Source organism: Podarcis liolepis (assembly GCF_965112155.1).
Source record: "Podarcis liolepis genome assembly, chromosome: 7".
In the NCBI taxonomy this organism is placed as follows: domain Eukaryota; kingdom Metazoa; phylum Chordata; class Lepidosauria; order Squamata; family Lacertidae; genus Podarcis; species Podarcis liolepis.
Genome location: NC_139561.1, coordinates 73,496,805 through 73,523,989, shown reverse-complemented (window position 1 = coordinate 73,523,989; position 27,185 = coordinate 73,496,805). Strand labels below are relative to the sequence as shown.

General features: G+C 46.7%; 2 protein-coding genes across 6 annotated transcripts in view; both read right to left on the bottom strand.

The window, feature by feature from the left end:
- The window catches only part of ARHGAP33 (Rho GTPase activating protein 33), a 51,406-nt gene extending 44,246 nt beyond the window's left edge, over window positions 1–7,160 (bottom strand). For both annotated transcript variants that reach the window (XM_083512284.1, XM_083512285.1), the window contains exon 1: window positions 6,894–7,160. In XM_083512284.1, coding sequence (XP_083368410.1) covers window positions 6,894–6,899 — 6 coding nt within the window. In that variant the 5' untranslated portion in view covers window positions 6,900–7,160. The remainder of the gene's footprint in view (window positions 1–6,893) is intronic.
- Window positions 7,161–12,661: 5,501 nt separating this feature from the next.
- PROSER3 (proline and serine rich 3) overlaps window positions 12,662–27,185 on the bottom strand; it is a 28,027-nt gene continuing 13,503 nt past the window's right edge. For 3 of the 4 annotated variants that reach the window (XM_083512310.1, XM_083512311.1, XM_083512312.1), the window contains 12 exons: window positions 23,265–23,368; window positions 23,042–23,150; window positions 22,190–22,488; window positions 21,164–21,309; window positions 20,218–20,279; window positions 19,182–19,261; window positions 18,917–19,035; window positions 17,734–17,924; window positions 16,771–17,277; window positions 15,561–15,732; window positions 14,124–14,205; window positions 12,662–13,080 (listed from right to left, as the gene is read on the bottom strand). In XM_083512310.1, the coding sequence (XP_083368436.1) occupies window positions 13,014–13,080; window positions 14,124–14,205; window positions 15,561–15,732; window positions 16,771–17,277; window positions 17,734–17,924; window positions 18,917–19,035; window positions 19,182–19,261; window positions 20,218–20,279; window positions 21,164–21,309; window positions 22,190–22,488; window positions 23,042–23,150; window positions 23,265–23,275 (1,845 nt within the window). In that variant the 5' untranslated portion in view covers window positions 23,276–23,368 and the 3' untranslated portion in view covers window positions 12,662–13,013. Of the gene's footprint in view, window positions 13,081–14,123; window positions 14,206–15,560; window positions 15,733–16,770; window positions 17,278–17,733; window positions 17,925–18,916; window positions 19,036–19,181; window positions 19,262–20,217; window positions 20,280–21,163; window positions 21,310–22,189; window positions 22,489–23,041; window positions 23,151–23,264; window positions 23,369–24,084; window positions 24,186–27,185 lie in introns of all 4 variants that reach the window. The other variant, XM_083512313.1, reaches the window with a different exon arrangement.

Here is a 27,185-nt window from a genome sequence, read left to right as displayed (position 1 = left end):
CCGGCAACCTTGTTGTTATCAGAACCATGCTCTAACCAACTGAGCTATCTTACCCAGGGCATGAATTTGTCTACTCCTTTAAAGCTATCTGACTTGGTGGTCACAACTGCCCCTTGTATGAGCAAATTCCATAGTTTTACTATGAACTATGGGAAGAAGCGCTTTCTTTTATCTGTCCTGAATAGGTTCATATAACGCCATTAAGGATTGAGCTTTGTGTGGAAAGAGTCACTTGCCAGATTGAAACGCTCACACGCAACAGGAGGGCACGTTCACAGATTCCCATGGCAGAAGGGCTGCGTGGATGGCTTGCAACAGCTGATCATAGTAGAGAGTCTAGCACATGGCTGGTAGAATGCACACTCCCATGTAGACAATCATCATTAGCTCTGCACAATATGGGTAAGAATGCACCTTTCCAGCCCATCTCACTCAGTTCACCATTTCAAAGATTTTGATGCCACTTTCTGGGTCCACAAGGCAGACATCAACACAACAAAACACAAATCATTAAAAAACAAAATCACAAAAATAAATAAATTAAGAAACGGAAGTAGTTGAAATAATGCAGAGCACTACATATTTTAAAGCAGCTTGAAATAAAAAAGAAGGTTTTCTGAAAGCAGAAGAAGTATCAGCTTAGGCTAGGTTGATCTGTTTGGGGTTTCTCTTAAATTCTCATTTTTCCAGCCTTAAGTTCACTTCTCATATTTCCACATCAGTTTGCAGGGTTGTTGTTTTTTAATTCTCATGAAAATTCATCAGCATTTTAGTAAGGATTTATTCTTCTTATTCTTCTTCTTCTACTACTACTATTGATTGAATTTATAAACCACCCTATAGGGGTCTCAGGGCAGTTCACGGAACAAGATCAACATAAAGAAAATCATATAATTCTGCCTAATGCACACATTTTGCAAAGGAATTTCCCTAAAATAATGCACTTTGTATGCTATTTTTACTAATATAAGCATGTATATGCACACTTTACCCTAATGTTCACATTTCTGTAATTTTTTTGGTTGACAAGCTGCTTTGTAAAATTCAGAGGCATGTCGGTTTTGGAGGGCGGCTGTGTTTGGTTTGCATATTATTATTGGTATATTTTGCCAGTGAATCAATCTTATTCCCATCCCCGGTCTCCCAAGTAAGGGAGTTAGACAAATATGGGGCCAACACACCAAAAAAGTCTCATTTTCTCATCTGCCAGTCTAACATACCATGATGCATGGTTCTCAAGACCCACGAAGCTTCATATTAGTACAGGCAGTCATTAAATAACTTTCAAATACTCTTCCATACTTTGGCTTAATGCCAATAAGGCTATAAACCTGTGTCTCAGTTATACCACTTTAGTCTGCAGTGGAGGGAAGGGGCCTTATATGATGCCTACAAATAGAAAACTATCATTTAAGACAAGGTGGGTAACCTTAAACTACAATTCCCACTAGCACCAGCCACCATGAGGAGTGGTCAGGGAAGATGGGAGTTGTAGTTTGACACCTGGTAGGCTACAGGTTCAGGGGAAAGGATAATCTAGAATCCTTTCATTGGCACCTAGGATGCTTCCAAATGGGGGCTTTGGGTCATATAGATAAAACACAAGGATAATTATTCATATTGTAATGTGATGGTTGGGACGCGGGTGGTGCTGTGGGTTAAACCACAGAGCCTAGGACTTGCCGATCAGAAGGTTGGTGGTTCGAATGCCCGTGACGGGGTGAGCTCCCGTTGCTCGGTCCCTGCTCCTGCCAACCTCGCAGTTCGAAAGCACGTCAAAGTGCAAGTAGATAAATAGGTACCACTCCGGCGGGAAGGTAAACGGTGTTTCCATGCACTGCTCTGGTTCTCCAGAAGCGGCTTAGTCATGCTGGCCACATGACCCGGAAGCTGTATGCCGGCTCCCTCGGCCAATAAAGCGAGATGAACGCTGCAACCCCAGAGTCAGCCACGACTGGACCTAATGGTCAGGGGTCCCTTTACCTTTAATGCGATGGTTGGGTGCGTTGTAAGATGCTTTGAATTTGTTTGATGGGGGGGCAAGGTGGGCTTACATTTTTTAATCAATAAAAGAAAGAATTGAGGATTCCCTGTTTGTAGAATTTTAGTGCATTTTTGTACAGATGTCTGTATCTGGAGCGCCTCCTGCACACTTCAAAAGGGGTTCATTTCAATTTGTAGGAAAAGCTTGTGTTCCCAGTGAGATTTCAGTGTTATCTGGAAGCTAGGAACAAGAAGTCCCAATGCCTGACATGGAAAAGGAGTTGTTTCTGGGAGGCTCCCCCACTGAAATCCCACACTTGCCTAAGACATGGTGACTTCCCTTGACCCTCATCTGCCTTCCTCCCACAGCCCTGCATTAACAGCAACAGATCAAGAAAAGCTACCGCTGTCTCCAGGAAATCAAGAAGAAACCTCCTCCCAAGCTATTTCCCCCCTCTGGCGTGCGTTTCAGGGGAAGTACCTCTGACTTAGCTCTGCACTTAATACCAAAACTGGCCTATTCAGCAGTTTTCAAAAATCTTTCTCTATCTCAAACTCACAAGCAGGTGTGTTTTTTTTTGCCTCAGTGACAAGCCAAGGGGCTGACCCTATGCAAGCTGGTTTCTCCAGTTAAAAGGGAACGCAGGCTGGCAAATTTTGTTTAATTATTGCATCTATATCGCTTTTTTATTACACCTATTAATAGCAGGCAGGAACCTTCAGCGTTCTCTTTTTGGCACCTGCTTAAAACATTTTTGTTTAGGCAAGCCTATCCAGACAGGTAGAAGTTATATCTGCTTTTATTTCTCTTGATGATGATGATGATGATATTTATACCCCACGCATTTGGCGGCTTACAGTTCTTATAAAACATAATGAAACATCAAACATTACAAACCTCGCTAAACAGGGCTGCCTTCAGATGTCTTCTAAAAGTTGTGTAGTTCTTTATCTCCTTGACACCTGAAGGGAGGGCGTTCCACAGGGTGGGCGCCACTACCGAGAAGGCCCTCTGCCCGGTTCCCTGTAACTTAGCTTCTCACAGTGAGGGAACTGCCAGAAGGCCCTCAGAGCTGGACCTCAGTGTCCGGGCTGAAAGATAGGGCTGGAGATGCTCCTTCAGGTATACTGGGCCGAGGCTGTTTAACTATCTTTTGGATATTATTTAATACCTGTTTCTAACCGCTTTAATCAACAATTTTAATGTTTTATTTCATGCTTTCGCAAGCTGCTTAGAGGTTTTCTTACAATCAAGTGGTATATGGATTTTGTTTAACAATAAATATCATAAGAGGAGTAGGTGGGGCCTAGCTGGCTTGCTGGAACAAAAACGGAGCACTCCCCACTGCAACATTTTGTTGCTGGTGCCTCTTGTAGTGCCATTCGTGAACTGGCCTCCAGAGTCACTTACGGACTCATTGCTAAAACCATGTTTATGAAAGACAATCTTACTCAGCTACGAGTGATCACCAAAGAAGAAGAAGACCACTGTTACGATACATCAATGCTACTAAGAAACCAGAGATTTGGCACAGATGTAACCCAAGGTCCCCTGATAACTAGAAAATGCCAGAAACTACTAGATGACATATAAATCATTAGGGCACAATCAAACAATAGGACTGAGAAGGGAGGAATTTGTGCATCTTTCTTTCAAAATGGGTGACATAATGCCTGCCCTGAAATGGTTACAGCAAGTCCACACTAGCTACAAAGCTGAAATTTTTCATGCAGATGGCCCAAGGCATCCTGATCTCTAGAAAAGTGGGGAATAGTTTATTATTTGCGCATTTCTCTTGCAAAACAGGGGACAAGAGAAAGAAAACAATCAGCAGTCCCTTTCACATTACTGGAAAGCCTGACTCTGGTACACATTGCAACCAAAGACACCGATTTCTGCAAAAGCAGAGATAAACTTTGACACTCAAGACTCCTGACGTAGAATTGCGTTAACAGAGGCCCTTAACAGAGGCCCAAAGATAGGAGCAAAACCACACACAGTTCTGCTTTTCTTTCACACTTTCCCATCAGTCTTGACTTTGGAAAGCTTGCAGAATTCAAGCTATATGTTCCAGCGGCCAAGATAGCAAGTCAGCACTGACCTCTTCTCAGTATCTCCAACTTGTGGACCACACAGAGCAGATCAACACCATATATTTAAAGCACATTTGGTGCACATTTAAAACACTTCACTTATCCCCCACCCAGAATCCTGGGAGCTATAGTTTCATCCTCACAGAGCTACAATACTCAGGATCCTTAGCAGACAGTTCCTGGGATTCTTTGGGGAAAGTCATGAGCTTTAAATGTTTCTTAAATGTATGGTATGAATCTGTGGCCCCTGGCAGTCCAGAAACAAGAGAAGCAGGGAAGTAAAATGTGAGCACCCACCTCTGTGGCGCCAACCCAGAGATGACCTCCACTTCATTAATGGGATGTTAGCTACATTTGGACTGAACTGTGATGTGAATTTTAAACCATGTCTTTTCATCTGCCCTTAATTGTTTTTGAATGATCGCTGTTAATTACGTCGCAATCCGCACCCGGAATTGTGTAATGAAGGGCAGGCAATATGTAATTGCAAAGCACACTTGTTGTTATTTATTTAATTTCTAACCCGCCCTTCCTCCCAAGGGAGCCCAGGGCAACAAACGGCCAAGCAATTAAAAGTAAAATAAATAAAAAACTTATGAAATATTTAAAACCTCTAAAAACAGTTACATATCCCCACAGCTAAGCCTTTCAAGGTTGCCAGGAACAGCACATTTCAGCTATCCGATGCTTGGGTGAACAGGAATGTCTTTAAATTCCTCCTGAATGAGGGAGACAGACCCACCGCACCAGAGAAGACATCCATAGATGGGGCACACCACCAAGAAGGCCCTCTCATGAGTCAATGCCAACTGGGCAGGAGCCGGTGGCAGTGGCAGGGCCACCAAAAGCATCTGTTCTACTGATCGTATAGCTCAAAATAAATGCAAACAATTGCATTCAACACATAGCTATACTAGCTACCACATACAACTCAAGCAAACCTTCCTTCCCTCTCCTGGCCACCCTGCACCCACTTTCCCTCTTGCTGCCTTTGTCTACCCCACCTAGCAGAAAAGACACCGAGGTGTACTGACTTTTCACACACATTTGCATTTTTCTCTTTGCACATATGCAACATGGGTTTGTTTCGTTGCGGCTGTTCATGGAGCAAATGTGGAAACATGATTTGTTTTCATTTTGTTTTTACAACTTCCTATTTATCAATCCGTCAATAAAAATCCTACCTCTTAATAAAGGGATTAAGGGGAAAGTGAAGCTAAGGGAGTGATGGGGAGGGGGGGGAGGTACGCTGGCAGAACCTGGAGGGAATGGTAATGTCAAGCCTTGCATAAAAACACTGGCTATTCCTCAACTTGAAGCAGAGATGGGGAACTTGTGGCCCTACAGTCGCTGTTGAACTCCAGCTCCCATCAGCCCCAGCTGATGTCCAGGAATGGCGAGAGTTGTAATCCAACAGCACCTGAAAGCTTACAGGTTCCCCATGCCCAACTTAAAGGAATCTGGCTCAGAGCATTTGAAGGCAATCTGGGAGAAAAAGACTGTCGCTCACGGGTGCATGTACACTCAACCCTACTTTCGCCTCCAGCAAAACAGGTTCTGCAGGGTTCTGCATCATTTCAAAACCCTGCAAGACCTGTTTGACCACAGAGAGACAGCATGGGAAGCCAAGCCTCTCTGTAGACAGTTCCAATTCCTTTTAAGCAAAGGAAAGCACCATCCATCTCCACTCAATGCCTCTGTTAGTCTGGTGCAAAACTGCTTGGAGCTGTAACAGACAAACACCACAAAGACACTGGTAAGTGGAACAGAGGTGATTTTTGTTTTTCGGGATTTCTTTCAGAATTGAGCGGATCAAGACTCTGTATACCAGTGTCCGTCCGTCCCCCACTGTGCCTACCAATGAGCCAGTCTGTTAATGGTGCTTCTGGTCAACCTTTATCAAAGGGAATTCTTTCCCACTGGCCAGAAAGACAATGGCAGAAAGTAGCTGCTCCAACACACTGTAAATTGTGGACAGCATCATAGATCCCTCTCCAGGCTACAGTAGCCAGTGCTCCTAATCACCTAATTCTAGTCTTAATTGCCTGCTTCCTGACATTGGCTTTTCACCTTTTGTTTCTGGGGTTTTGCTGCAAATCCAGCTGCGGGGGCCTAGCAACGCTGCTGCTGCTGCTGCACTCCCAACAGTTGATGTTGAGTGAAGCAGAGAACAGCCTCCTAATTATTTGGGGGAAGTTGTGGAGTGCATTTGTGTGTGTGTGTGTGTGATGTTCTAATTACAATGGATGAGGCACAACTCCTAATGATGGGGAGAAAGTGGTGGCGACGCGTGGGGGGTGGGTGGGGAGGAGAGTGGGTCGGCTGTCTTGGTGAATTATTGCGGTTGCTCTCTAGGGCAGAGGAATCTTCCCCCTTGCGCCACGGCGCTGATGGGTTGGCAGGGGGCATCCAAAGCGCTCCCTTGACCTAGATCTCCCCGAGTTTCAGGACTTGAGGGAGGGACGGGTTCCCACTCCCCCCCCAAAAAAAATGCCACAGGAGGGGGGGTGAGGCGGAGAGGAAGCTATCGGAAGAAAAATAAGGGGTTTTCATCTGACTTTTCCCCGTTCTGCATTTTGCTGAAATCTGATGGGGGGGGGGCAATTTCACCTCTCTTTCCACCCCGCCCCGGCGAGGAGAGTGACGGGGCGCGGTGGTGTGTTCCTAGGGGCGCCCGATGTGGGTTTCGATGGTAACAGGTGCATGCCGCGCGAGAGGCAGAGAAGGCGCCCCCTAAGCCCGCCCCACATCTCCTCTTCCCCCCCCCCACCTACCCCCCACCCCAGCCAGAGAGAGAGAAAGGCGCCTTCACTTACCACCATGGCGCCGCGATCCTGATGTGCCCCGGCGGCGGCAGCCCGGGCCAGTCCCGGGCCGAGCCGAGACAATAGGGGAGGGAGCAGCGCGGCCGCCCGACGCCGCCAGCCGATCCTCTCCGGCCCGGCCCCTCGGATGCGCGTCCGTCCTCCTGCCCGTCTCCGGCTGGGGAGCGCCAGCCAGCTAGCGAGGCGATCGGGCGGGCGAGCAGAGCAGCGGCGGGGCGGGGAGCGCAGGCGGGCGGGGGCGGGATCAGGCTCGGAGAAAGACGGGGAGGAGGAGGAGGAGGGGGCGGCAGGGAAGGGGGGGCGATCGACGGCTTGCAACAAAAGGGGCGCAAGGAAACGAGGTAGGGGGTGCAGGCGCGGGATCCGATAGGCGACCCCCCACAAACACGTTGCCCTTCCTCGTTTTGAACCCCGCCACCCACCCGCTCTTATTTATTTTTTTTCGCCATGCGATCGCACCGAAGGGGGTTAAAAAACAACAACCCTGAAACAAAAGGGGCAGCTGGAAGGGACGGCACAAAGGGGCTTCTGTTAGCCTGGCCGGCCGCTCTCCAACCCCCCCTCAAAAGAGCTGAGCATAGATGGGAGGCGCCCCAACGTTTTCCCCACCTCAGCCATTTATTATATAGGCAGTCCCCATCTTTCTTTCAAAAGGAGAGAATACATATACTGTACTGTATATATAGCTGAGGTTGGCGGCGGGGGAGGGGGGGGACGGGGCACAGTTCTGCCTCGCCCTAATTCAGGAGATCTGCCCCTCGGGAATGGTAAATAGGACCCAGGCGTCCTAGGAGTTCCCTCTCTCCCTCGCTCTTTCCCCATTTGTTAAATAAATAAATAAATAAATAAGTAAAAACCCTTGCAAATGAGACACCTCCCTTTCTAACCGCTTGGAGCCAAGTTATAAAAAGGGCCTCGTGCTGTTGTTCCCCACAAGGAAATCACCTTTCTGGAGGTAGGCCTTTCTCTGAATTATGTCCTCCTGCTCTCTCTCTCTCTCTCTCTCTCACACACACACACACACACGCATGCATTTACACGCACCCTTCAAATTTGCTGGATTGCTACTACAAAGTAGTATGTGCATGTGAAAGCTTGCTCTGTAGGAATGCAGGCATAGACTGGGGATCCTTGTATTCTTCTCTTGCCCCCTCCCCACCCTTTACAGGGACAGGCTGCTGGAGTTGGACTGTGACGGACAGAGATACCTGGTGATTCAGGCGTTCCTTGCCGCTTTGTGTGGATTTTGAAGGAGGAACTGGGAACTAGGCCTCATGAGCTCCCCTTGTGATATATCTCCGCGAAATATCATCACCAGAGTCCAAAGGAGAACCACCGCTGCCAGTACTTAAAAGCCTTGTTTAATATGCACCGACTGAATGGCTTATTATGCCTTTATGTAATTGGGTGGTACAAAAAAATAGGGGGGGAGGTGTGATCCTACCTCACAAATGCGACAAAGGAAGGTATGGCACAGTGGGACTCCGTTACATAACGACAAGTGACATTCTTATTAATAGACACTGTCACCGCTGCCTCATCTCTCACCAGCCCTCCCAGGTAGACAACATGGAGGTCAGACCAGGCGATTGCTGACACCGCAACAAGTCCAGACAGGGTGCCCTGGGGGAGCTGCATTCATCAGTCCACCCCAGCGGATGGCTCAGATGTATGGGTACAAGACACACACAGAGATAATCCCAAACCCTCAGAACCTGCTCGCATAAAGACCTCACGCTTCCATGCAAGGTCATCTGGTGGGTTAGTAAATTAGCTCCATGACACATCACAAGCTTGATAGGTTTTGGAGAACTCATAAGGTTGAGAACATAAAGGAGAGCTCTGCTGGATCAGACTGATCCAGTCAGCATCCTGAGTCACATGGTGGCCAGTAAAAAGATGACTGTGGAAAGACAAGACAAGAGATAAGTGTAATAGCCGCTCCCATAGTTCCTCAGCAACCAGTAATTCAGTAGCTTATCTCCTCTGAATCTGGTACCATAAAGTCATCATGACGAGTTGCCACTGATAGCATCGTCCTTTATGAATTTGTCGAGTCCCCCTGTAAAGCCACCTAATTCAGACTACCATACAGACATCCTGCTTTACTAGATAGAAGCCCTATGTCAAGGGCCATATTGCTGAAAAACTCATATTGCTACAGAACAGAGATACAGAATACCTGTAAAACATGTCACATTAATCTTGAAGGACGCAATCCCAAATTAAAAACTGAATCTGCATTATAAATGCCAGTTTAACCCACATTGCATTTGACCCTCGCAACATCCCTATCACATCCACATCCTTCAGAATGTGCCAGAAACCTAAAGGAGTCTCACGTGGGAAGATTGCGCAAGAGTCATTTTGATGCAAACACAGACCATTAGCTACATGAGTAATATCTTACGGTCAAGGCATTTGCAGGCAAGAATGAGTTGCCATCTCTGCTCCTGCCAGCTACAGACAGGAAGCCTAGGTCTCCAAAGGTCACTGTCCAAATCCCACTCACTGAACAAAAATTCAGAAAAATTAATAGAACTTTAGAAGTGACGAAGTTGTTGCCCTAAAAATGGACCAATATTCAGCTAATAATAATAATAATAATTTATTATTTATACCCTGCCCATCTGGCTGGGTTTCCCCAGCCACTCTGGGCGGCTTCCAACAGAATATTAAAATACAACAGATGAGGACAGGACGACTGAGGGAGCAATGTGACAAAGTGCTTCGAAACAACAAAAAGTACCTTGTTCTTTGCCAGACACGGCCATCTCGATGCCTGGCACTACCTAGGCTATCACAGCTGTGCCCATTCAACACCCACCCATCCCAGCTAGCTCCCACACTGTCCTGCACTGCTATAATTCATGTGGCCTCTCCAGATGGACATCCAGTCAGTCACAGTTCAAGTTAACTCACAAGTCAACCTGCGATGGCTTCATGCAGAACATGGGAGAAGGTCAGAAATCAAAGGATAAGGGAGCATTCAGGTTTCTGATTTGCTGATTGTGGCCACATATTGGCACTTAGCTGCCGTGAGAATAGGGTAATAATAATAATAATAATAATAATAATAATAATAATAATAATAATAATAATTTATTCCCCAGCCACTCTGGGAGGCTTCCAACAAAATATTTAAAATATGAGATGCCAACATCAGTTCAGGAGTGTGTGTGTGTATAGGTAAGTGTCCCTCAAGGGGACAGATGGACACGCCCATAAATAGATCATGTAAGTGGACTCAGGAAGGGGGAAAGAAGTGACCAAATAAAGACAGAATTTTCAAATGTCTGGATGTTCGAGATGATGAGGAAGTCGTAGCACAGAGGTACAGCATCTGCTTTCCAAACAGAAAGCCCCAGATTCAACTTCCAGCATCTGCAGGTAAGGCTGGGAAAGAACCCTGCCTGAAACCCTGGAGAGACAGTCAAGTGTAGCAAACACTGAGGAATATGAATGAATGGTCTAACTCAATAGAAGGCAGTGACAGGAGCGAGCCAGCAGTAAATCACACCGAACACATTGGAGTTAACTCTTTTATTAGCAAAAACAGGATCTGCACAGGTGTGCCAGGCCTAATCAGCCCAGCAATTCATCTGCCCCCATGAAGTGGTGGTGAAGACTGAAGGTCCCTGCCTCCCCACAGCTGCCTAAGGCCCCTCCTCTCCAGTTTTCCCCAAGCAATCTGAGACTGTGCCTGTGTGAAGTTCACTTCTCTGCGCTTTTCATGCCTCTCCTGGTTCTGGGAGACTGGGGAGAGGGCAGTTTGTCACAGCAGGAAGGGGAGACACCCGTGCCTCTTCACCAGCCGGACTCATCTCTGCCTCTGGGCCTCCCTTCTCTCCTACATCAGCTTCTGCCTGTAATTCTGGACTTCGCTGTGCCATAGACTTTCCCCGCTCACTAAGCTGTGTTACCTCTTCAACTTCCAACACCACCTCCTCCCCATCTTCTCCCTCTTCTCCATCTAACCACTCGTCGTCATCCTACCCCTAATTCCCTGGCTCTGAGCCTTCTTCCATTGGGGGTAACCCCAACATATTCCTCTATAGCCAATCTGTCTGTGACATCCAGCTACCTGTGTTTGGCCCAGTTGCTTTGCAAGACAATGGGGCACACTCGTGTGTGTGTGTGTGTGTGTTTCATACAGAACAAAAATGTAGTAGAGTGCCACATTCCTAGCTTGCCCATTTGCCCCACTCAAGAGTATTCCATTTATTCTCTCTCGTTTGAAGCCCAACTTAGAAAATAAATAATCTTCTGCAGGGATACTCCTGTGTTCAGTTCGCTTTCTCCACCCATAGCCAGACATCACAACCTAAAGAGCCCAAGGGCTGCAAATCGAAAAACCTTTTCCATTCTCTCATGCTGGAAGGGGGGGGGGGCGTTTACACCAATATTTAAACCAATTGGCAGCAGTTTCAGGACTGACAAAAAGAAGTACTTAGCGCAAAACTCGTAATTCACTTATGGAATTCCTTACCTCCAAAATGTGGTCATGACCACAAGCTTAGATCACTTTTTTAAAGGCTCAGACAAGGAGAACACTGCCAATGGATATTAGCCACAATAGCTAAATGGAAGCTGTTGTGTACTGAATACCAGATGCTGGGATCAAAGGGGGAACAGGCCATCATGGTTGGCAACGTAATACTGCACTAAATGAGCTTTCAGTCTCACCCATAATGCTCCCTGTTAATAGACAACAGGGACAGGGAGGGCGCTATAAGAAACCAGCCATGGGGAAAGTTGTGTTTTCTTGGGATTATTCTATGCTGGCCCGCCAGCATCTATTTCCTCTTTCCCTGGTCATTTAGAGGAGCTCCTTATAGAGTCTTCTGATCTTCCCTCATATTGTTACTAGGTTCCTGTATTAAGCGCTGGCAGTCTTAACATTGCTGCTGCATAAAAGGGCACCAAATATCTCTCTGGACAGGACAGATTTGCTGCTGGAGGCTCTGGGATCACACATATATGATTTCCAGGACTTTGGAGGAAACAGTTTATGACACTTTAAATGGATGCTTTTATATCTATGGCCCACCTCGCATCTCCCCATCCGTCTTCTTTGGCTGAGCAGGGGCAACACGTTCAGCTGTAGTGTATTTAATCACTGGCCTGGGAATGGCATATGTGACAAGGAACTGCATGGCAGTGAGTTGGTGGGGGTGAGACAGAGGCCCCTCACTTCCAATCCTCTGCACTAAGCACAGAAATGCAGCAGGTTACTGCAGAAGGGACTAAACTTTCAAAGCTGGTCTACAGGATAGCATCCACACTGCCTTGTCCTGCACAAACCTTGCAGTTTGTTGCAGTCGTCAGCACTCCTTCGAGTATCCCTGCTCTTTAAGGTTAGGCAGGTGACTACTGGAAATGAGGTGCTACAGCTGAAAAGGTCCTGTGAAAAACCCTCCCCAAAGAGGCACACCTAAGGCCCAAGTAAACACCTTTTTGTTTTCCTGTGCCTTCCCCAATTGAGTTCTATTGCCAGTTTTAACTCTCCTAGTGTTTTGGTGTTACTGTTGGTTTTTGTTACTGTTTTTGGGGATTACATTGTTTAAAATCCAATAAAACACAATTTGATGTAAGTTCATCCGTCTTCTCCATTCCAAAGGTGGCTTAAATAAATTAAAAATGTTTGCCTAGTGCCTCCTCTCCAAGTCAAATGGTTTTAGACTTCATTAATCATCATTTAATTGGACAGGAGGTACTGGATAAGGTTATGTCATCTTACTGCAAACCATCACAGTTCATTTTGATCCAAAAATACACTTTTTATTTTAATCTCACCACAAAAATACACAATGAAACCATGGAAACAAGGCACTGTTTATGCTTTAGGCACATCCCTACACACCAGTGCCTGGTCATTTTGCACTCCCAGTTGACTTTGATGAACACACCAGCTTGTTGGGTACAGGCAGCGCAGCCAAAACCAGAAGGGTGCTAGCATAAATAAGAACCTCTCCCAAAGCCTGTCGCCGAAGTCATCCAGAGGTGTCTGAGGAAGGAGCACAGGACCCAGTCCACTGCCGTAATCCCAAATTATGAATTGGAGAGCCTTCCACCACACTCAAGGTGCAGAGAAGATCGTGCAGGAATCTGTCATTGACAGGATAAGTCTTGATCAGAACGGTAGCCTTCAAGCTGAGCTACCCGGACATCCACAGCTCTGCAAGGAAACAGAGTAGAAATGCACACCACCTTTAAGGGCTGGAGGAGACCAAAGCAACACAGCCATACTGTAACAGAATAAATTGCCCATCAGACCAGGCAGCTGCAATTTGTTTGAAGCAGTGGGGCAGCACTCAGCAACCGCTCATAGCTGAAGCAAAATGCCCTTTGCACTAAAAAGTGCCAACTTATCATAAATTCTAAGATGTGCATAAATTAAGCAAATTCTATTTCCTGCATACTTTATTCTGCTTCTCTCATATATGAAAAGTGTCAAAATGGCATGTGTGATGCCTAAATCCACTAAAAAAATAAATAAACATAAACCACACTTCTGACTTTTGAGATTACTAGATTATTTCCTACATGCTTTCAATTGTCACAGCTGTAAAGACTAGAAACATTGCAAAAATGAATACAAGCCATCAAAAAAAAGCTGAATTCTGTGCTCTCTATTATTATTATTATTTAAGTGATTGCTTAGAATCACTGAATATCCACTATCCTGTCCATACAAAGAATTGTACTTTAGGGAAGGATTAAATCTGGATGAAATAAGAACTATAAACCCTTGAGTTCTTGCTTGATGCTAAAACATAAGCAACCTCTTACAGATCCTTATGGAGAGACAGTGTGGTGTGATGGTTGCAACACTGCACTAAGACCAGAGAGACTCCAGCTCAAATTCCTACCCAGCCACAAAACTCACCAAATGACTTTAGGCCAGCCATCATTTCTCAGCCTAACTCACAGGATTGTGAATTAAGTACTTAACCCGAGGGTGGGTGGAAAGAAGACACATACGGAGAATGTGTTGACACTGCAAAGGCACCAGGGATGATGACAAAGGGGACAACACTTCTAACAATCTGCTCTCAGGTACCCATTATGCTTCAAAGCCAAAGGGAGAGGGGCACGGAAAGCCTGGCAGGACATCAGGCAATGTAAGGCAACCATTCTCAGCAGCTAGCAAAGACTTTGAAACAGCAGCAATCCCAAGAGAGAATGCCTCTGGACAGTTTGCAATGAGCAGTGACCCACCTCAGCTGGCTGCGCAGCAACTCCCTCTGGCCCCTTAGCACCTGTAACAGGGGGTCGTCCTCAAACTCTGTGCCATCCGAGTCTACAAAACAGAAAAATTAACTCCACTTTAAGTGCTCTCTCCTTTTCCTACCAGTCAAGGCTATGGAGCTCTCCAATAAATATCTGCAGGGATGTTCCAAGCTGTCTGTTGTTTATTTGCTTAGAACCAAACAATCAGTGCAAACCTGTAAAATACAGTGGTACCTCGGGTTAAGAATTTAATTTGTTCTGGAGGTCTGTTCTTAACCTGAAACTGTTCTTAACCTGAAGCACCACTTTAGCTAATGGGGCCTCCCGCTGCCGCTGAGCCACCGCTGCACGATTTCTGTTCTCATCCTGAAGCAAAGTTCTTAACCCGAGGTAATATTTCTGGGTTAGTGGAGTCTGTAACCTGAAGCGTATATAACCCAAGGTACCACTGTAACCCACTACCCAGGCGCTTACCAATTCCTCCTGCTCAATTCCCGCTTCCACATATTCCCCTGCTCTTGCTCCAGCCTTCTTCATCTTCTACCCCCTCCCATAGAGCCCACACACATTTCTCTCCTTCCGGGCTGTGCCTGTATTGTGCCTCTGGCTATGCTTGTACTTTGACTAGAGGCATGCTGCAAATAGCTCCTGTTACAGCACCAACACTATGACACACAACATCTGTAGTTCTAGGTCTGTGCAAAAAAAACACCTTGCTGGTGTAGATACCTTTAGACACCCTGTCTCTTGCTTACTCTGTTCCTTCTCTAGCCATATCTCCATTTCCATTCTACCCATTACAGTGGTGCCCCGCAAGACGAATGCCTCGCAAGACGGAAAACTCGCTAGACGAAAGAGTTTTCCGTTTTGGAGGTGCTTCACAAAACGAATCTCCTATGGGCTTGCTTTGCAAGACGACAATGTCTTGCGAGTTCCTGCTGGTTTCCCCCCCCCCTTTTTTTTTCTAAGCCACTAAGCCGTTTATCAGCTGATCCGATCAGCAGATAAGCCGCTAAAAGCCTCTAAAAGCCGCTAATAGCGCTAATCCGCTAATCCTTCAATGGGCTTGCTTCACAAGACGAAAAAAACCGCTAGACGAAGAGAATCACAGAACGGATTCTTTTCGTCTTGCGAGGCACCACTGTACTGATTTGGTCAGTGTGTTTAGAATAGTTGCAAAATTGGAATTAAGCTCATTCTTGCCCAGTGGAAACTGAACAGAGCATCATCACTGCCCATTGCCAGTGACAGCCACCCAGTGGTCCAGAGCCCAGGTCTAGGTTTCCTGTCCAGAGTTCATGAAATGTGAAGCCAGGCAGGAACTAAATGAACAAGCTTGCATGGGTGGGACGAAATGGACCACACCATGAATGTTTAAAGCCCTCCATGAAATCCACATATCTGCCATTCCCACAACTATCCCACCTTCAGCCTGCTCCAGCAGCTGAGCGGCCATGTTCAGGAGCTGGGGATGTGAGGGAACAGAAACAGCTCTTGGCTGAGCTTCGTCCAGGCTTCGACTCTTTGAATTCCTCTTTGGTTTGTCCCTATGAGGACCTGGAGAATCAGGTGGGGAGAAAAGTCTTTCGGCAATCACCTGGATGAGAGAGAATGCTAATTAAATCTCCTCCTGTCCTCCTGGGAAGGAAAGCAGAAGTGGAAGAGCCCATTTCAGATGCCCCCAAGCAGCTAAATGGAGCTGCTGGATGATGGTTCATCTTCCATTTCTATAGTAAAGTCATCCCCACAACCCACTGGGAAATCTGCAAGTGTGCTACTTGATTACATTTTGTTTATCTACATAAACTTTCTGAAAGTGCTTTTTTTCTGGCACAGTGGTCTTTAAGGGGTCAACATCACATTACCTACTGAGAAACTCCTTAACATCTGCCAAGATGTCCATGCAGAGAAGGCCTGATGCTTGCCTGCTGTCTGAACCAACCTGGCTGCAGCCTCCAGTGCTTTGAGATAATGTCACAGCAGGCCACAAGTCAGTCTGGTTAGCCTGAAGGGAAGCAGTTGGGGAGCAGGCTACTAAACCAAGTTTGATAACTGGAGGCGTTAAAGTTTCCCATTCACTCCTGTCTGAATTCACAGCGCAGCCTGTGAATTTGTTTTCTCTCCAGCGGCTTTGCAGAAGGTCAATAATGATGCATAAGCCGTCTTTCAAATGAATTTTCTGTCTGCCAGAACTGATCGTCACTGCCTCCCACATGAAGGGCCTCACATAAACCTCCCTGGAACACAGTTTGAAAACCACTATTCCTGTGAAATATAATGTGGGGATACTTCACAATTTAGCATTAATTTTTTGTTAGCCATAAAGGAAGTGGGGGCAACTGGAACACATTGGAGGGGGGGGGATCAGAGGGCAAGAAAAGTGTTAAGGATAGAAAGTGTCTAGGTAGAACTGGGGAGGGGCCTGCACTGAGTCAAGGAGATTAATGGAAACCTCAGCCTAGTCCTTATTCCTAAATCTTTAGCAGTAGCTGCCAATAAAAGCATTCCCATTTGTCTCTGCAACCATGAGGACTAGAAAAATCATCCAGACTGAAGTGCTCACTATTCTGCATGATAGGCCTCTACATCACACTGTGATGACAGCCACAAAGATTGCCAGATCATATGCTTATACCTCTCCCAAGACGTGTTGAATAGAATCTTTTGTGCGACTGACTGGTGGCCCCCGGAAGTCTCTGACTGGTTTGGCTTGGCCCTGCTCAGTTCTGAATGCCTTCTGGTTCCCTCTGGGCTCAGTGTGCACTCTCTCTACAGGGCGGGCTGCCTGTTGATCCTGATGCAAAGTGCTCTGGCCCAAAAGCTTGCTGGTTCCTGCAGGCCTTGCAAGGGGAGGAGAGTCTTGGTATGCAGGGATAGGATCCTCTTGCAGAGTTACTTCCTTCACTCCTTGCTCTCCCTTTGGTTCTGAACTTCCAACCAGTACAATCCCACTGCTGAAGGGAGAGGCTTCTATGAGCTGTGTGGAGCATGGTCCATTTTTCACAGAGTCTGTGGGGCAGCAGGGATGATAATCATGGAGGGTGGATTTCACATGCAGCTGGGTTTCCGATGTTGGCTGCACTCTTCCACCTTCACTCTTCCAACTTGCAGGTTCTGATGGCTTCTGGGCCGTTCTTTCTACCTGCAGGGAACAACGATTGAAAAATATACATGACTCAGACTGCATCTACTGGACTTTCTGAGATGGAGTAGCGAGATGCTTAGAAGCAGATCCACTCCTCTCTGAATACTTTGCCATACTGTATAGGATCAATACTATGATGGGAAAGTTGTTTACTTCATCAGCTTCTAAACGATTGAAGTGGGGTGGGGTGGAATAGCCACAAGCATCTTGGGAGTTATAAAGATGAAGTGTCCTGAAACAGTGCATGAACTTTGCAAGGTTTCTTCCACTTCAGCTCTCAACAGCAAGGTAGCAAGAGCTGTGGTCCTCTCATGCATCACACGCTGCCTATTGATTGTGCTTCTCCATCCTGTTGTGCACTGAAAGCATGGCCCCATCCCCTGCTTCCAAGGCTTTTGCCTTGCAGCTACACAGCACAGAACAATGGCAAACCTATTCACCTCAAACTCTTACCAGGCTAGAAGCACGGGTTGGCTGGATATGTGGACTCCTCCAAGCTAGAGGGGACATCACAGCAACAGCCTGGCTCGCTTCCTCCATCTTTCGCCGCAGGCGCCACTGGAAAAGGATATCATCCTCTGGTTTTGAAGAAGAACATGGCTGAGATCTTTGAGTGATATAGTAAGGGAAAGCATTCAGACTACCTAGGGAGGCAGGGAGAGAGAGAGGTGCACATGAATGGAGTGTCTGCAGTGAACTTCTGAAAAAGTTCTGCAAGATACAGGCATTGTCCATTGCTGTTTTCATTTTGGGATCATCATCTTTGAAAAAGTGTATATTGATTTGTCTCCTTTGGTGATGGCTTATATCAGTCACTGGATCTTTTACAGCAGGGTGGAGGAACCAATGGCTCCACAGATGTTGTTAGACTACAGTTCCCATCATCCCTCACCACTGGCTATGCTAGCTAGGGATGACGGAACCTGGAGTCCAAAAGAGCCCATTCAACTCAACAAGCATATGATAAAGCATGTGTGCTTTTGAACAAGAATCAATTTAATATCAAGACAACATGAATTCTATACCAGTAATTCTGTGACCTCTAGAAATTTAGCAATACAAATTTGTACAGTTGCTGTTTTGCCCAGTTTATTCAGCTGCTGTTACCCTGTCCATGCAAGATCCTGCTCAGCAACCCCTCTGGCCTTTTGAAAGTTACCAAGGATTGCCTGAAGGGTTAGCAATTTGTTTGTTTGTAAATGAAAGGGGAGATTACTGGGATGCCCCTTACCAAATTCTGCCTTTGAGTGATGCACTGAAAGATAGGGCAGTCTAAAGATTTGTACTAAAGCAGTCATCATTCTTCATAAATCGCCAAATAAGAACATCCACACTGTTTAGGAGGCAGAGAGACTTGCACTCAGCCAGCTACTAGTCCAGCCAACTTGCTTTTCCGCACTCCCCCTGCCCCCAACAACACTCACTTTCTGTCATTGTCCTGGGACCACAACACTGGCATTCCTTCAAGACAGAGTTCTTCAACCTTGGGCATCAGATGCTGGGACTACAACTCCAATCACCCCTTACCAGTGGCTAAGCTGGCTGGGGATGTTGAGATTGGAGTCCAGCAACATGTGGAGACCCCAAGTTGAAAAACACTGCCTTAAGAGGCAAGGTCCTGGATCTCATGTCTTACCTTGCAGCTCGCCAAGACCAAGGTGATGTGGAGCATGACCAGTCATGTCTGTGTCAGCATTTGTGATGGTGGACGTGGGGGTAGAGCTTGCATGCCTGCAGCTGCTCAACGGGGATGTGCTGTATGCAGAAAAACATATGAGGACAGGCAGGTTATTAGGAATGAGGGGCAGCTGGGGAGAGAACAGAAAGAGAAGCTGGAAGGCCCATTAGACATTGAGGAAGGGCAGCCTAGATGATGAGTGAAATACAAGGGAGGTTAGTACCTTCTGTGTAACAGCCTGGCTGCTCTCTCCTGGAGCTTAACAGTCTCAGGGTCCAGCATGGAAGAATCCTGTGAGTCCCCCTACAAAAGAGCATACAAAGGAATGGGTCAGATAGGAGACTCTATAGCTGGGATGGGGGACTTGTGGCCCACCAGATGTTGTTGAACTCCAACTCCCAACAGCTCTAGCTCATGGGGCAAATGGTCAGGGATAATGGGAGTTGCAGTCCAACAAAATCCAGGGGGTCACACATTCCCCATGCCTGCTCTATAAGGAAAATAATGTCAGGATTCTGGCAGCAGGGCAAGGGGAGAAGCTGCAGCACTTATGGACTGCCTAGTGTTAACAAGCTCATGACCAAAAAATAGAAGATGGTCAATCCAATGGGACAAAGGTACTTTGATCCTCTGGTGCAGGCGAAATAGGGACAGAAAGCAGAAGATCACCAGTTAAGGTGAAACAATCACCAGCAATAATAAGCAGGGAATTACTGAGACAGAGGAAATTGAAAATGGTCTTCTGATCTGTCAAAGTAATCAGCCAAACCAGGACCAAGCAAGACTCCCACCTGCCTGCAAATTCTGAAAATTTAAGGTCGCTTGGTTCTTAATAAAAGATCCAAATGAGAAACCAAAAACTAATCATCCTGCTGAGAAGTGCTATAGTGAACATCACAATTTTCTCCCCCCAGAGCACAGTCCTCAAAGCAGGATCAACTTTACACATATGATTTCCCCATTTATCATGTTTATATTCTTCAAGGAGACCACGGCAGCATGTGTGGTTATTCCATATTATCCTCACAACAATCCTGTGTAGAAGGCTAGGCTCTGAGATATGACTGGCTGAAGGTCATTCAGTGAGCTTTATCGCTGAGCAAGGATTAGAACCCATGCGTCCAGATTCTGTACAATATTCCTCAACCCTGAGGGTTGAGATTAACAGTGAACCACAAAGATAACATAACTATATTATGTCCTTTTTTGGTGGACAGAGTAGATACCTCCCCATTCCTAGAGAGAACCTCCTTACTCACCGAGGGAGACTGGTCCAGAGCAGGACTGAAAAGCGACTGCCTCACTTCACTTTGGCTACTGTCTGCAAGGAGACACCTTCATTACAGATTTCTGACTCACACAGTTCAGACATCTTTGCAAAGAGCCTAATCTTTAAATCTTGGGTGGCTCTAGGCTCCCTCCCTCCTTCCCTTCCCCTTTCATCCATAGGCCTGAAAAACTATATGCTTGACTTTAAGTTATCTTCTAAATTATAGGTGAAGAACCCTGAAAAAGGCCAACATGAATCCACCCTTTGGATGGGTTGCTTGGTTGTGAGAAATGGGTGCTAAAATTACACAGAACTCCCAAGTAATAATGGGGGCCGTCAGAGCCCCCCCATCTCACTTTGGATTGCTTTGATACCTTAAAGAAAATACCTTAGAGCATATGCAGAGTTATCTGATAACTACAGAGGAGGGGGGACAGATTTAAATATTGTGATTTTTAAAATTCTGGCACACTCCTATTATTTATTTTAGGCCCTCTTCCCAGTTGATGCCAGATGGGCACCTGCAGACTATGGCACAATGAGGAGGGCCACTGAGATTATTTTACTGACCAGGTGAGTCTGTGTAGAAGGCATTCTCTCAGATAACCTGGTCCCAAGTTGGTCTCATATGTCTCTCTTATGGGAAAAGCTAGGACAGGAGCGACCTGTGAGCGCTACCCACCACTGCTAAAAAGTTATACTTCATAGGAATTAACAGGTAAGTCCTGGACAAAGACACAGCTCCAATGTGTGTGTCCATATCTAAATCTGCAAGTCTTCAAATCTGAAGTTTTTCCTACCAATAGCAACCACTCTTTTGGCTAGGGCAGGTACTGCTCCAACACAAATCCAATTTTTCCGAGGGCTCACTCATCCTGGTCTGCCCTGATAAAACTGTTCCCCATATCGGCACCCTTCTTGTTGGACTCAAGTACCTGAAGTTGGCGATGTCTCCTTCTTGGAGATGCTGCATTCAGGGGGAAACGAGTGGCCAAGCCACCAGAACTGTGCAGAGTGACCATTTGGTGCCCAGCGCTCCCTGCGGCTTGTGGGCTGCCCGTAACGAAATCGCTCCATATACCTGCCAAAGGATCAAAGGTGCCGCATCACAGACATGGACAAAGAACTTTACTTCAATGTAGTGATCACTCCCAAGCTAGACTAGAGACTCAGTACAGTGGTACCTTGGTTCTCAAACGCCTTGGTACGTAAGTGTTCCGGTTTTCGAATGTTTTTCGGAAGCCAAACATCCGATGCTGCTGTTAGCTATTGTTTCTGGGGTGCTTGCACCAATCAGAAGCTGCGCCCTGGTTTTCAAACATTTCAGAAGTCAAACTGACTTCCGGAACAAATTAAGTTTGGCACTTTTGTTTTTGCTATTTATTTTGCATTTTTGTTTCGGAGGCTTTTCGGTTAATTTGTTTTTGTGACTGTGTGGAACCCAGTTCAGCTACTGATTGACTGATTGATTGATTGATTGATTGACTGATTGATTGTGTGACTGTGGAAATAGATAAAAGCCCCCCATCCAAACAATGACTATCATCAGTGCAGGTTAAGAATTTTTTTTTAAAAAAATTATCATCTACAGTACTGTCTTATTTGTTTTAAATAGAACAGTACATTGATTATTGCTTTCATTTTATGGACCAATGGTCTCGTTAGATAGTAAAATTCATGTTAAATTGCTGTTTTAGGGGTTGTTTTTATAAGTCTGGAATTGATTAATCCGTTTTGCAAGACTTTCTATGGGAAAGTGCCCTTGGTTTTGGAACGCTTTGGTTTTAGAACGGACTTCCGGAACAAATTAAGTTTGAGAAACAGACTTGACTTGAGGGTATCAGATGTGTTCTTCTGCCAGGTAGTATCTGAACCCAGGACTTGCATCCCCACACAAGTCCAGTAAACTCTTGCTACTCTGCCCACCCACCTGAGAAGAAACCCTTAGCTAGCAGGCTTACCTGGCAATAACTGAATTGCTGTCTGAAACAGATTCTGGGGGCTTTGGCGAAGCCAGTGCTTTGATCCCTGTTATCTGCTCTGAGGGAAGGCCCTTTGCTCCCTCGGGAGTCAGAGAGGAAGAACTGCGCTCAGTCGAGGGCCATGATTCATTGAAGGGGCTTGTGGAGTCTGACTCTGGGGGTTTCACCTCCTGGTAACTGGACCCAGGAGGCAAACCTGGGGTTGGAGGACTTTGTGTTTCTGCCTTCTTGGGAGAGGTGGGGCAACTCTTGTGTCGTAAACGAGACGGGCTCAGAGCCTAGGGAAAGCAGGAAAGTGAGTTTTCAGAGTCGGTGGGCCCAAAGGGCTGGCATAAACCTTCCAGAAAAGTTCAAGCCAAGATGTAAAATAACTTCCTCTTCCTGTAGCTCCACTTGACAACTGTTTAATCGTTACATTTTTATCCTACCCTTCCTCCAAAAAACTGAGGGCATCAAACGTGGTTTCCTACCCCCACATCCTTTTCCATCACAACAATCCTGCGAGGGAGGCTAAGCTAAGAAAGGATGAATGGCCTACGTCATGGCTGAGAAGGGATTTGAACTCCCAGCATCTAATCAATATACTTTATTGGCTCTTTCCAGGCCTAGCTCAACCCCCAAGAATACAGAAATGCTCAAAGTGGAGCATTCATGTTCCACTGGATAGCCAACACCATGGAATTTTTATCCAGCTCCTGAAAAGGACTGGTTCAATAGAGATCCAAAAGACCTGTTTGACTCTTTCTGCTAGCAGCTCTGCTCCATTTGATTTCCCCGCTAGTGACTCTGCAGTATTATTTGCCCACCTTGTCTCCCCCCACCCCATCTCACCGTATATCGCTGCTCCTGCCTCAGTGGGTGTGCCTGGGAAGGGTGGTAATGGCTCCGCGAACAAGATTGCTCCAAAAAGGGGCTTCCCAGGGTGGAGAAAACAGCCATACTGCGGGCAAGCAAGGAATCCCAGTTAGTGAGGCCCTGCCCTGCCTAGACTGGGCACTTCTTAGCAGAAGGAAACCCATCAGGTCAAACCCTTTTCTTCCGCTAGCTCTCATACCTGGAATCCATTATTCTACACCCAGGTGTTCAGCTTTGATGGCTGCGGATGTGGTCTCTACACGCTTTCCTCATGGGATGATCGAAGGCTTCCCAAAGTTTGTGCTGTAAACAGAAGAAACAATAAATACATACATTTTAGGATAGGCTTTACTTCTTTTACGTAATTTATTTTGTTTCCAAATGTCCATAGGCTTTTCCTCCACCCTTCCCTTTTGTTTTTTATTGGGATATTTCTGGCAATCATGATTTAGCTGAAGGAGGGTAAAGGGGTAAAAAGAAGACATGAAAAATGGGGGCAAAAATATTAAGATGCAGTTTTGCCAACATAAGGATGGGTACTCAGAGAACTCATGTCACTGCTTTTTCTAAGTGCTCAAGAGCCCTTCATATACACTAGCTCAGTAAACTTTATAAACAATCATTTAAAGGTCAGCACTATTATTCCCACGTTGCAGGTAAACTAGGGGACAAGAGGCTCAGCGATTGTGGTTCATCAATGGCTCCCGACAAATACACGGCTGAACTGAGAAGCTCTAGCTCATACTCATCGTCACTATTACAGTTGCTCTCAAATACAAAGTTGGCATGTGGACCTGGAAACTGTTTCTCACCCCCTGTACCTTGCCACTGTCAACATGTAACTCAGGAAGATTAAAAGATAAAGTCAAGGAGTCATATTCAAAGTCTCACTCTCTTCTAATTCATGCCACTCTCTGCTGCCATCTGCCCATCTATGCCATCTCAAGTACCATCATGGAGCAAAGGCAGAATATAAATGCAATAAATTAACAGAAAATTATGTCCTGCTACTTTAACACCTGAAATTGCCTCATTGCACATCATCAGTCTGCTCCTTGGGCTATGCAGGCTCCAACCACCTTAACATTTCTCCACAGCCAGGAATTTGGCCACCGTTTGCCTGGCAAAGAAACCAACCACAACGTTCTCAACTGTGGGAACGTTAAAAAAAGAAAGAAGAGCCCTGCACTGCAGAGGTGGGATAAAATCATCCTTCATACAAACTTAAGGCCTCACTCTATGGTATGTGTAGTCTATCTGTTAATCCAGCCCAGGGAACTTTATATAAATCCATTGATACAGAAGCAAAACAATTCCAAATTGTGACAAGATCCAGACCTGGGAAATGTTCTAGAGCAGCTAATCTGCTGCACGATATTATGAATTTCCAACTTAGCTGTGGTTCAGAGCAATGAATTATTTGCATAAATGAATTCTTTCCTTCCTGCAGCTAGGAAGGAAATTTCCATGGCACTTGTTTGCGCAGTGTGCAGTTGCCAAGGCAACAGTTTTTGTTCTCCCCCCCCCCCCCCATGAAAGTACCCCATTCACTGACCCTGCCATACTATGAAACGATGAACAGCATGAATTCCATTGCTCTGGAATAAAATGTTATGACTCCAACTAACATCTGATCAAAAGGTGGAGTAATTCCTATTATAGCAAAACAGAGCAAGCAACTGGATTGGTTGGTATGGGATAGTATAGCCTTTAGGACTATCACTGGAAGATCAGAGCTATGAAAATTGGACAGAATAATGAGGAAAGAAAATTCAACTCTTTAAGTGCACCCATCAATTGACAAATCTGTGAGAGCATCTCTGTGCTTTTAGAGCATCTTCCTGTGCATCTCCCAGCAAAGCAGGTCTCAGTTGTCCACCTGTAAAATGGAGTTACACTGTAAGAAACTGTCAGGGAACTGCCATCAGAGCATCAGGTGGTGGAGGGACTCAGGCAGGATGAAAGAGACTCAACTGCTGAAGCAGGGACCAGCAGGGGGAGGAGTGGGTCTCTGAGGGAATGCGAGCAGGAGGGAGGGCTCAGGGAGGCTTCCAGCGAGAACAGTGGGGAGGTATCGGAGTCTCCCATAGGCAGACCCACACCTCGCAGGAAACTGTCACGCCGTGAGTCCAGGAGACGCGTTTCCGTTAAGGAACTTCTTTGCTGGAAACGCTTCCGCAGACAGCCACTGTCGGACTCTACTAGTGACTAGAGCAGACATGTCTGAGGAGCTCCGTCACACACGGAGGTTTGTGGGGTCGCACAAACTCTGAGGGAGCACGTTTTCACGCACAAGCAGCTAATCAAACCCTCACAGCAGTCCGACAGTGCTTGTACGCTGCCTGTGCAAGAGAAGGCATAATGAGCGAACCAACCGGAACCGGAGGAGCAGGGGCTGGAGCTGGTCCAAGCTTGGAAGATAGATACCGAGCGTTGGAGGTTCAACTGGCCCTGCAGACGGCGAGGTTGGAGGAGAGAAGGGCTCAGGATGCAGACAAGAAGGGGAGAGCCACGCAATTCCCCAGAAAGGTACCAGGATTGGTGCAAAAATTTGGGGGGGACCCCAAGGACTACCATGCTTTTAGGACAGAGATGCAATATGCCCTTAATGTGCAGTTCGATGAGTTCCCTGATGAGGAATCGCGAGTTGCTTTTGTAATTGGGCATCTTGAGAAAGGGGCGCGGGACTGGGTTCGACCCCTAATGGCAACGCACAATGACATACTAAAGGACACAATGAAGTTCTTTCGTGCAATGGATATCATGTTTTCCAGCGATATTGAGGAAGGGGTGGTGCGCAGACAGCTAATGGCTTGTAAGCAGGGAAGTCGATCTGTCCGTGAATATTGGACTGAGTTTACCATGCTGATTCACAGACTGAGTTGGGATTTATCGGCGGCACCCGTTCAAATGCTATTTGAAGAAGGTCTTTCTTCGGGGGTGAAAGACGAGCTGGCACGGAGCCCCAGGGCGGAGTCTATGGATCAGCTGACCAAATCTGCGCTGACCATAGGAGCGCGGCAGGAGGCAAGAGCCTTGGAGAGGCGGGAAGGGAGAGGGGAACGTTGGAAGGAGTTCCGCATTCCAGACATTCCTGAGCCAGCTTTCCCGCCGGCAGAGCCGATGGAAATCGGAACAGCGCGCGCGCGCGCATTTTCAAAAACCAGCGAGGGAGCTAAGAAGGAGGGAAAGGGCCCCCGGAAATGCTATCTCTGCCAACAGCCAGGCCACTTTGCCAGAGTCTGCCCCCAGAGGAAGGAATGGCAAGGGATGGTGGGAGCTGTTGAGGGGGGAGAAGAAGGGGGAGCGGAGCAGGTAAAAGCCAACGCCTGGTTGCCACAATTGGGGCACTGCAGCCAGGCCAAAGAGCAGTGAAAGTGCCCGTGCCAGAAGCTCCTCGACCTGCTCTAGTGATTGAAGTGTCCCTAGAGCTGCAGAATGGGCACCCCCTAAAAATAAAGGCGCTATTGGACTCAGGCAGCTCCTGCAATTTTATGAGCAAGGAGTTTGCTGCTGAACACCAGATACAGACCATCCCTTTAAGCAACCCCCTGCAGGTGACCACGATTGATGGCAGGGAGTTGTTGGGAGGAGGAGTCCGCTTGCAGACTGTCCCAATGATAATGAGGGTGGCAAGGCACACAGAACTGATAGCGTTTAATGTGGCCACCCTGGGAGGCGCTCCCATTATTTTGGGAATGAGCTGGCTAGCTCTACATGATCCGCTGGTTGGCTGGCATCAAAGAGTGGTGTCCTTTGGTTCAGCACATTGCCTAGAACACTGCAAAGGGGAGAAGGGTTCAGCAGGGGCCCAAGCCACCCTAGCAGGGACTGAAGTAATGGGGAAGGTGAAGGTACCACCACAGTATGCAGATCTCAGCGACGTGTTCAGCGAGAAGGAAGCTGACCAACTACCACCTCATAGACCCTTTGATTGTCAGATCAATTTACTCCCAGGAGCACAGCTTCCCGTGGGCAAGTTGTATGCCATGTCAGACAGGGAAATGCAGGAGTTGCGAGGGTTCATTGACAAGAACCTGAAGAGAGGCTTCATCAGAGAGTCCAAAGCAGCAGGGGGGAGCCCAGTGTTCTTTGTGGACAAAAAAAATGCGGACAAGCC